The sequence below is a fragment of the Paroedura picta genome, chromosome 15 (genome assembly GCF_049243985.1).
Source record: "Paroedura picta isolate Pp20150507F chromosome 15, Ppicta_v3.0, whole genome shotgun sequence".
Classification (NCBI taxonomy): Eukaryota; Metazoa; Chordata; class Lepidosauria; order Squamata; family Gekkonidae; genus Paroedura; species Paroedura picta.
In genome coordinates, this window is record NC_135383.1 from 22,688,356 (window position 1) to 22,697,615 (window position 9,260).

Genomic DNA, 9,260 nt, shown 5'->3' on the forward strand with positions numbered 1-9,260 from the left:
TCAGACAAGGAGAGGAGAGTGAAGTGGTCCACAATCGGACCAGATGGCCAAGGGAATGTTCTCCCGTAAGCTAGTTTGTCATGGATTTTTACTGTGCAAGTTTTGCTGGTCAAGATGCTACTGGACTTGAATTGTGCTCTTCTACTACATATTGGCATGGCTGGAAATACGAAAAGCAACTTGCAGCTGTGTTTTGGCAGATGTAGCTGTGTTTGGCAGATGTGTAAAGGATTTTGTACTTCTCTCTCATTTGTCATAGGTTGTTTTGAAACCTCTGCTGAGTCACAGAGGGATCTAGTCTCAGGATGCAGTGCTGCTGTTCTACAGGATGGGCTTTGGAGAACACTTTCCTTCTCAGGGACTCTGGATTGCCTTAGAGCAGACATTGTGGGTGCAGAGACAGCAAAGGCGAGAAGAAGCCAAAGGGCACAAAGGTATGCTGCTCAAATCTTAAGACTAGTATTTAAAGAACATCAGCGTGCTTATCATTTGTTTTGGAACAGTTGGCCTTGTTTATTTCTTTGTTTCTTCCTGCAAAGCCAGGGGCAATTCAGACACAGAATAAAATTTTGTTCTGGGAATGCAAGAAACTGGGCTTGCTGCTTCTCTCAATGGGCTTGCTGCTCCTGTCAATGTGTGCTCCTACAGGAATTCACTTCAATAGAAAGGGCTGCCTCTATAGACAGATCCTTTGATGCAATAATACACGTGATCCTCTTTGAAATAGATGGGCAAGTCCTTGACGGGCTGCTCCCTTATACTATGTCCCTTATAAATGTTAACGTTTTTAATATATTGGTCATATTGTGGGTTACAAATGCCTATTTATTCCGCTTTGGTTTTGTTTCTTCACAATCTCCAATCTTCATCTGTAACCTGGAGGATTTCCCTGCATCACCAACAAGCACAGCCAAACATAAATTTCTGTCTGTGGCATTACGTTTAAAGAGCTTGCAGTTAGCACTGTGTGTCGTATAGTTAGGATGCATTTTATTGTCTTGAAATGAACCCAGATCCTCCTTAATTATAGCAAATGTGCTGGAAAAACAGAATATTTCCTTTGAGTATTCTCTAACCCTTTTTGTTTCCAGAAGACTGGTACTCTCTTTCCAGTACATTCTTTGAAACACCAGTACTCATTTTGAATTCCTAACTGACTTTTAAGGTTTCCTAAGACAGTTTCTAGCCAGACCAGACGAGGGATCTCTTCACTCTTCAGAGCTAACTCCCTACTTGACTGAGGAGACAAATTCTCCTCAAACTATAAGATCTATCGGTTACTTGAAGCCGTATTGTGGGTTCAGATGTGTTCCCTTACTCTTTTAAAAAATCTCACGTTTTCACACTATAAAACACAGTAAGATCAACAAATTTCACACAAAAACACAATACAGCTGAAGAATTACACATAATCAATATCAAACATGCACATTCATATAATTTCATGGTTCAACAGATGCTGAATTGTACCACATATTTAATTCAGTTTAAATTTAATTCCATTTACTTCAGCTTGGAATGACACAGTTAAAGAATAAAGTGTAAAGGCACACCAAAGGAGAACACTGACTATTGCTTAGAGATAGGCGCATAGAAGAAAGTCCAGCTTACTTCAGGAACTGATCAGTTATAAATGCTGTCATTTTCTATGTGATATGGCACATGGCTCTCTGATGCTCTCTGGTGCCCATGTGTGCCCTGGCACCCTCTGTGATTTTCTTTGGTGCCTGCTGAGCTTTTCAGAAGGCGGTTGGGGCCTTGGCAAGGTAGGGCTAATATGGAGATTGGTAAGGACCTGTGCGTTCCTTAGTCAGGGCATGATTCAATCATACTTCAGACTTCCCTTCTTCCCAGGAGGTTTGATTCCTGTGGCAGCCATTTTGGACTGATGCTCACCTCGCCTTGAAAATTGACAAAGGTGCACACAAGCTGAAAAACTTGGGGGACTCGGATACAGTAGTTGATCAGAAATGCCCCTTGTGTACCCAAAGCCACATTTATTTATTTATTTTTATTTATATTGAATTATTAGATCTTTAGACTGCCATTCCAAAGGCAGTTTACATATAACATCAAGGGGGGAGGGGGGATAAGTGGAACGGTCTAACACATAATGTAGTCAGTACACCAACAAGAATCCAACAGTGGTTATGAATTGTTATGGATCCTGCAGTGTAAAAGACCACAACAAAGACAGCTCAGCAGCAAGAGGATTTATTTAGGATACATGTTTGCAAGCATGGAGAGAAAGCGAATTGGTGCATTCTCTGAAGTCTGCATCAGTGCAGCTCATTTTTAAGACCTTGATACGTCATCACGAGGTATCCTGACGCTCAGTCCCTCACTGTCCCTTTGACCAATCAGGTCGACAACGAAGGGCGTACAATCTGACCTATCACGGATGGCTATATATCTTATTACAATTTTTTCTCTATTTGTTTCAAAGAATACATTCCTTTATATGGAGAGATGCTACATTCAGGAGCTATCTGCTTTTGACCAATTCAAGGTTACTTTGAGAGACGAAGAAATAACTATACACATAGTGCCACAGCAGCCAACAATGAACTCAAGATACATTCTGCCTGACCTAAAAATAAACCATAGACAGACTGTGTCTAAAGTGTGTTCCACAAATTTGTATTTGTGTTCTCAATTGTGTTCCACAGATCTATATAATCTATATCATGAACAACACAATTTCAATGGTCTTAAACACTAACAATATAACAGGAAGAGTAACTTAGCTAAGTCTCCCAGAGAGGTCAGACTGGTTCAAGCCATGGAGGGGATGTCTGAGGGGGACCTGGGAATGTTATTTGGGTTTGGTCGGTCTCAAGCGAATGCCTGGTGGAGGAGCTCCCTTTTGCAGGCCCTGCGAAATCATGGGAGTTCAGGCAGGGCCCTGATCTCTTCTGGGAGCTCATTACACCAGGTGGGGGGCCAGGATGGAGAAGTTTTACATGCTAATAAAATCTCTGGGAGCTTCATATAATGGGTGAGGTCATCTTTTTTGCTCAATCCAGGCCCATTTCTTTTCCTATCATAACACAAATGGCTTTTGATCCCCTGATTCCGAACATAGACCGTTTATACACTGGGAAATTCACTGCCCCAGCTCTCAGGCAGGAGCACAAATCGGGGGCGTATGAGGCGCACCGGGCCAAATACTCCCCTGTGTGGCTGCAGGAAGAGGTGGGGCAACCTGCCACAACTAAAACTCCAGCCTGCAGCCCAGCATGAAACCTCCAGTGCATAAAGGGTCATAGTGTTTTTGCTGTCAAACTGGACCCTTGCATCTCTTTTTTACCACTGAAAAAGCTTTCTAGCTGCAATTCAGAAGACCTGGGAGCACATACGAATATACAGTAGAGGTGACCAATAGATTTAAGGAATTAGGAGGTTCACAACCTTGTATAAGAGGTAGCAACTAAAACCATCCCCCACAAAAAAAAGAGGTGCAAGAAAACAAAATGGCAGTCTGAGGAAGCTTTACAAATAGCTGAGAGAAGGGAAGTGAAAGGCAAGGGAGAAAGAGAAAGATGCACCCAATTGAATGCAGAATTCCAGAGAAAAGCTAGAAGAGATAAGAATGCCTTCTTAAATGAACAGTGCAAACAAACAGAAGAAAATGATAGAATAGGGAGGACCAGATATCTCTTCAAGAAAATTAGAAGAGAATGTTTGAAGAGAAAATATGAAGAGAACGTTTCATGGAAAGATGGGTATGATAAAGGACCAAACTAGTAGATGCGGAGTTTATGCCAATAAAGGTACTCTGAATCTAGTAGATACGGAGCACATCATGAGAAAGGTGGGGTTAGATGAGTCACAAATTGGGATCAAGATTCCAGGGAGAAATATCAACAACCTCAGATATGCAGATGATACCACTCTAATGGCAGAAAGTGAAGAGGAACTAAAGAGCCTCTTGAGAGCCAGTTTGGTGTAGTGGTTAGGAGTGCAGACTTCTAATCTGGCGAACCGGGGTTGATTCTGCACTCCCCCACATGCAGCCAGCTGGGTGACCTTGGGCTCCCCACAGCACTGATAAAATTGTTCTGACCGAGCAGGAATATCAGGGCTCTCTCAGCCTCACCCACCTCACAGGGTGTCTGTTGTGGGGAGAGGAATGGGAAGGCGACTGTAAGCCGCTTTGAGCCTCATTCGGGTAGGAAAAAGCGGCATATAAGAACCAACTCTTCTTCTTCTTCTTCTTGATGCGGGTGAAGGAGGAGAGTGCAAAAGTTGGCTTGAAACTCAACATCAAGAAAACAAAGATCATGGCATCCGGCCCTCTCAATTCCTGGCAAATAGATGGGGAAGAAATGGAGATAGTGACAGATTTTATTTTCCTGGGCTCCAAGATCACTGCAGATGGGGAAATAACTATAACCCAACTTCAACTGATATGATCTTTGAAACAATATTCCACACGTCTAACAGCAACCAAAGGTTAACCATTCACGCCTGTTGCCTTTGGGCAGACCAGGGCCCTAGACTTTTTGATTTTGTGCAGCCCCTTGAAGAAGCCCCAAGTGGCAGCTGGGCCGTCTTGGAAGATCTTCTGTTCCTCACAGAAGTCTCTGGTATCTTTGCATTCAGATGGAAGGCACGAGGACACAGATAGCAGCGGAGTTCCTAAAATATTAACAGACGTTTTTATACAAAGGAGTGCTGCTGCTCCTGAGGGGAGATTCTCCTCACAGCTTCAGGCCTCCGATCCTTCTGGGGAAATTGCGCCTTTTCTTCCATATAAGGACTCCCCCAGCTCTCTGGCTCCCTCTAGTGGGCTCAGGGTGACACATGCAGCACAAATGGCCGGAGAAGGGAACGGGATCCGTGAGGGCAAATAAACAGACACACAGTCCAAGCAAGGTTGAGGCACTGTTGAACGATGGCAGAGCTGCTTGAGAACTGAGGCTCCAGCCTGTCCTTACGGTGGCTGCTTTTCATAAGCGCAGGGCCGTAGCTTTGGGGTGCTGATTGATCCTGGCTTTCCGTTGTTCAGATCTTCTCCGTGTCTCAGTGGCTCTTATTGTGTCGGCTGATGACGCCAGTTCTTGAAAGATGTGATTCAGCCACGCCACGCCACGCTCTGATTGTCGTTAGACGACTGTAATGCAGTGACGTAGGTCTGCCTTCCCAAATCATCAGGACATTTCACCTAGTTCAAAATGAGGCAGCTGTGCTGCTGCTAGGGCCTGGGTACCGCCATCCTGTCATCTCTCAAAGATCTCCACTGGCTGCTTTCTTTTTCTGGCCTCAGCTCAAATTACCTGGAGCGGGAAGAAAAATTCGAGGCTTGCACACTCCTTTACACCTCCATTTCCCTCCTGCAGTAGCCGAATCAAGATGGATTCTGCATCGCGATCCTCATCTGTTCAGGGCAGCAGCAGAGGGCCCACCTGGAGGGAGTCTGAGATCCGGGATTTAATGGCCGTTTTCTCAGAGGAAACAATTCAGGACTCATTCAGATCTTCCCATCGTAGCAGGGAAGTATTTGAGCAGGTCGCTATGAAGATGAGAGAGCTTGGGCACCAAAGGTCTGGTCTAGAGTGCCGGTCTAAAACCAAGACCATGCGTGCAGAATACATGCGCTGCATTGCCCACAATAAGAAATCCGGGGCGGGAAAAGTAACCTGCCCATTTTATGAAGTGCAGCATGCACTGTACGGGGAGGGAGAGGATGACGGGAGGCCGAAGTGGGTGGGAAGAAGCTTGAGGGTATTCAGGCGGCCTGCCCCCCCACCAATAGAGTTGTCTCCAGAGGATGATCCAGAAGAGGGACCATCTACCGGTAGGATCCAGCAGCCAGTTCTGCAACAGCGAGGGGGAACAGATCTGTTAACTCTAGATGTCCTTGCAATTATCCACGGCTCTTGCCTTGGGTAAGCTTCCTTCTTTTGTGCTGTGTTTCGCCATTTCTCAGGTTAATATTGGTAGGCGGAAAACATGACTTCATAGAATCATAGAATCCTAGAGTTGGAAGGGGCCATACAGGCCATCTAGTCCAACCCCCTGCTCAACGCAGGATTAGCCCTAAGCATCCTAAAGCATCCAAGAAAAGTGTGTATCCAACCTTTGCTTGAAGACTTCCAGTGAGGGGGAGCTCACCACCTCCTTAGGCAGCCTATTCCACTGCTGAACTACTCTGACTGTGAAATTTTTTTCCCTGATATCTAGCCTATATCGTTGTACTTGAAGTTTAAACCCATTACTGCGTGTCCTCTCCTCTGCAGCCAGCAGAAACAGCATCCTGCCCTCCTCCAAGTGACAACCTTTCAAATACTTAAAGAGGGCTATCATGTCCCCTCTCAGCCTCCTTTTCTCCAGGCTGAACATTCCCAAGTCCCTCAACCTATCTTCATAGGGCTTGGTCCCTTGGCCCCAGATCATCTTCGTCGCTCTCCTCTGTACCCTTTCAATTTTATCGACGTCCTTCTTGAAGTGAGGCCTCCAGAACTGCACACAGTACTCCAGGTGTGGTCTGACCAGTGCCGTATACAATGGGACTATGACATCTTGTGATTTTGATGTGATGCCTCTGTTGATACAGCCCAAAATGGCATTTGCCTTTTTTACCGCTGCATCACACTGCCTGCTCATGTTTAGTTTACAATCCAAAAGTACCCCAAGGTCTTGTTCACACACAGTGCTACCTAGAAGCGTATCCCCCATCCAGTAGGGATGCTTTTCATTTTTCTGACCCAGATGCAGAACTTTACACTTTATTAAATTGCATCTTGTTCTCATTTGCCCATTTTTCCATTGTGTTCAGATCTCGTTGAACTCTGTCTCTATCTTCCGGAGTATTTGCCAGTCCTCCCAATTTGGTGTCATCTGCAAACTTGATGAGTAGTCCCTCCACCCCCTCATCTAGATCATTAATAAATATGTTAAAAAGTACCGGGCCGAGCACCGAGCCCTGAGGTACCCCGCTACTCACCTCTCTCCAGTCTGATGAAACACCATTGACAACAACTCTTTGAGTGCGGTTCTCTAACCAATTCCCTATCCACCTGACTATCTGAAAATCCAGATTGCAGTCCTTCAATTTATCCATCAGAACATCATGGGGAACCTTGTCAAAAGCTTTACTAAAATCCAAGTAAATGACATCAACCGAATTTCCCCGATCCAGCAAACCTGTTACTTGGTCAAAAAAGGAAACCAGGTTGGTCTGGCAGGACCTGTTGGAGACAAATCCATGCTGACTTCCTTGGATCACCAAATTGTCCTCCAGATGTTTGCAGATCGCTCCCTTTAATATCTGCTCCATTATCTTCCCCACAACAGAGGTCAGACTCACTGGTCTGTAGTTTCCCGGGTCATCCTTCCTCCCTTTTTTGAAGATCTCTCTTCCAGTCCTCTGGGACATCTCCAGTCCTTAAAGAGGTTCTGAAGATGATGGACAAGGGCTGTGCAAGTTCTCTGGAAAGTTCTTTGAGTACTCTCGGGTGCATTTCATCCGGACCAGGGGATTTGAACTCATCCAGTGCAGCTAAATGCCTCTCGACAACCTCTCTATCCATGTTAACCTGCCACCCAGACACTGTCCTTTGGCTATGGCCATCTCTAGATGTGCCTAAACACTTTGACACTTTGACTTCGTTGCAACGCTTTCCTTTGTTAAGCTTAACTTCGTCCTCTGTCTGTTCAGGGTCCTGCTTCCCCATGCACACAGAAGTTAGCCCTGCTTCCACTGATATGTGCTTGGATGAGGGGGGGAGGACTTGCTGATTTTCCCTTTTCTCCATTCCAACAGAAGCACAGCTCAATGGCCTACAGACTATTTCCCCAATAGAGGCCAATGCCCAGGATCAGGACCCAGATAGTGACTCAGGAGCCTCTACACAAATAGATGGGTATTTTCTTTTGTTTTCTTGGGGGGAACAAAGGTGGGTGCTGGGATTTGCCTTTGTGCGGTCACCAAAGTCACTGTAAGTTGGATGACCTATATGGATGGGGTTTGTAAAGAAAAATTACTGTGTCTTTATCAAAAACCATTCCTTGAACCCACAGATTGTGTTCCTGGGACTCATCACATACAAGCACGTGCACCCAGGAGACCCAAATGGAAAGGGAAAGGGAAAAAGGGAAAGACCAGCAGGTAAGCGTGGAGGAAAGCCTTTTATATATTCATTAACATGGTCTTCATGCATCTTGTCCTATTAAAACAGGATGCACTGACTCATGGGTGTGCCTACTGCATGTGGTCTTAAAGGGGTGGGGGTGCAGAGTTTGTCTTGATAAATGCTTTGCACTGATACTAAAGCCTGATCTTGTGTTTTCAGAGCCACACTCTGATGAGAACCCAGAAGAGGGGGATGGCCAGCCCAGAGACATGGTGCCAGACCCAAGGGACCAAAGGGGGACTCTTTCAGCAGAAGAGAGACTGCAAAGAGAACGCAGGAGGCAGCGACGCATCGCCCTGCTGACAAATGTGGGACAGAGGCTGCTGGAGCAAGCAGAGGAGGACATGAGACACTCTTGTGCCTTTGAGCAGTCCATGCTCCGCTTTGAGGAAGACCGCTGCCAGATGGAAAGGGAGGAGGGAAGGCAAATAAGGGAGGTGTTTGCTTCATGCAGAGATTCTCTTTGGGGTACAGTGGAATCAATGAACAGACTAGCAGATGCTGCAGAGGGTGGCTACAGTTATTGAGGCGAGAGAGGCCAGGGAGAGTAAAAATCCGCCTCAAATTAATGTTACCCTTACTCCTCCACCACCACCCCCACAAACCCCACCTACCCCATCATACAGCTTGGGGACCCAAACAAGGCGAAGACCAGCCCTGGGGAAGAGGAGAGTTAAGCCTAGGGAACCATATTCACCTTCTTAGTTCACTACACATGTATATGATAACCAACAGTGTTTACAGAAATAAAGATTTTTAGGGGGAGATTTAACCAGCTTTGTTCATTTTGAAATCTTTGAAATCTTTTAAACGTAAATTTGTTGCAACGCTTTCCTTTGTTAAGCTTAACTTCATTCTCTGCCTGTTTGGGGTCCTGCTTCCCCATGCACATAGAGGTTAGCCCTGCTTCCACTAACATGTGCTTGGATGCGGGGGGGGACACTTTTCTTTTCCCTTTTTTCCATTCCGACAGAGATGGAGTGGCGGGGGGGGGGGGTGGTTTGCATTGTTGAGTTTAGGGGCAATGCCTGGCATTATGGGTTGGAGATTGAGACAAGGTGCTTTGGTGGGCTAATCTGTTGGGGGGTGGGGTTTGATAGGGGAACACAAGAGGAAGCAAGG

General features: G+C 45.8%; 1 protein-coding gene across 7 annotated transcripts; it reads left to right on the top strand.

Moving 5' to 3' along the window:
- The first annotated feature begins 1,203 nt into the window (after positions 1-1,203).
- On the top strand, positions 1,204-8,910 carry LOC143824717 (uncharacterized). 7 transcript variants are annotated; one of them, XR_013226845.1, is made up of 4 exons: positions 1,204-1,918; positions 7,769-7,868; positions 8,026-8,113; positions 8,298-8,910. XR_013226845.1 is itself a non-coding variant. In XM_077312241.1 (4 exons), exons 1-4 carry the CDS (start codon positions 3,698-3,700, stop codon positions 8,439-8,441), a joined length of 360 nt encoding a protein of 119 aa, XP_077168356.1. In that variant the 5' UTR covers positions 1,936-3,697; the 3' UTR covers positions 8,442-8,910. The 7 variants fall into 7 exon arrangements, 2 of the variants coding, with proteins under 2 accessions (XP_077168356.1, XP_077168355.1); XM_077312241.1 differs by lacking the exon at positions 1,204-1,918 and adding an exon at positions 1,936-3,725; XR_013226843.1 differs by lacking the exon at positions 1,204-1,918 and adding an exon at positions 3,745-4,941.
- Positions 8,911-9,260: the final 350 nt, after the last annotated feature.

Bases quoted from the DNA above. Each gene is read 5' to 3' on its own strand.
- LOC143824717 (XM_077312240.1), top strand. From the start codon at position 5,858: ATGTCCTTGCAATTATCCACGGCTCTTGCCTTGG. The intron at 7,869-8,025 runs GTATTTTCTTTT...TTGAACCCACAG, and splicing joins GCCTCTACACAAATAGATGG to ATTGTGTTCCTGGGACTCAT. The intron at 8,114-8,297 runs GTAAGCGTGGAG...TTGTGTTTTCAG, and splicing joins AAAAAGGGAAAGACCAGCAG to AGCCACACTCTGATGAGAAC.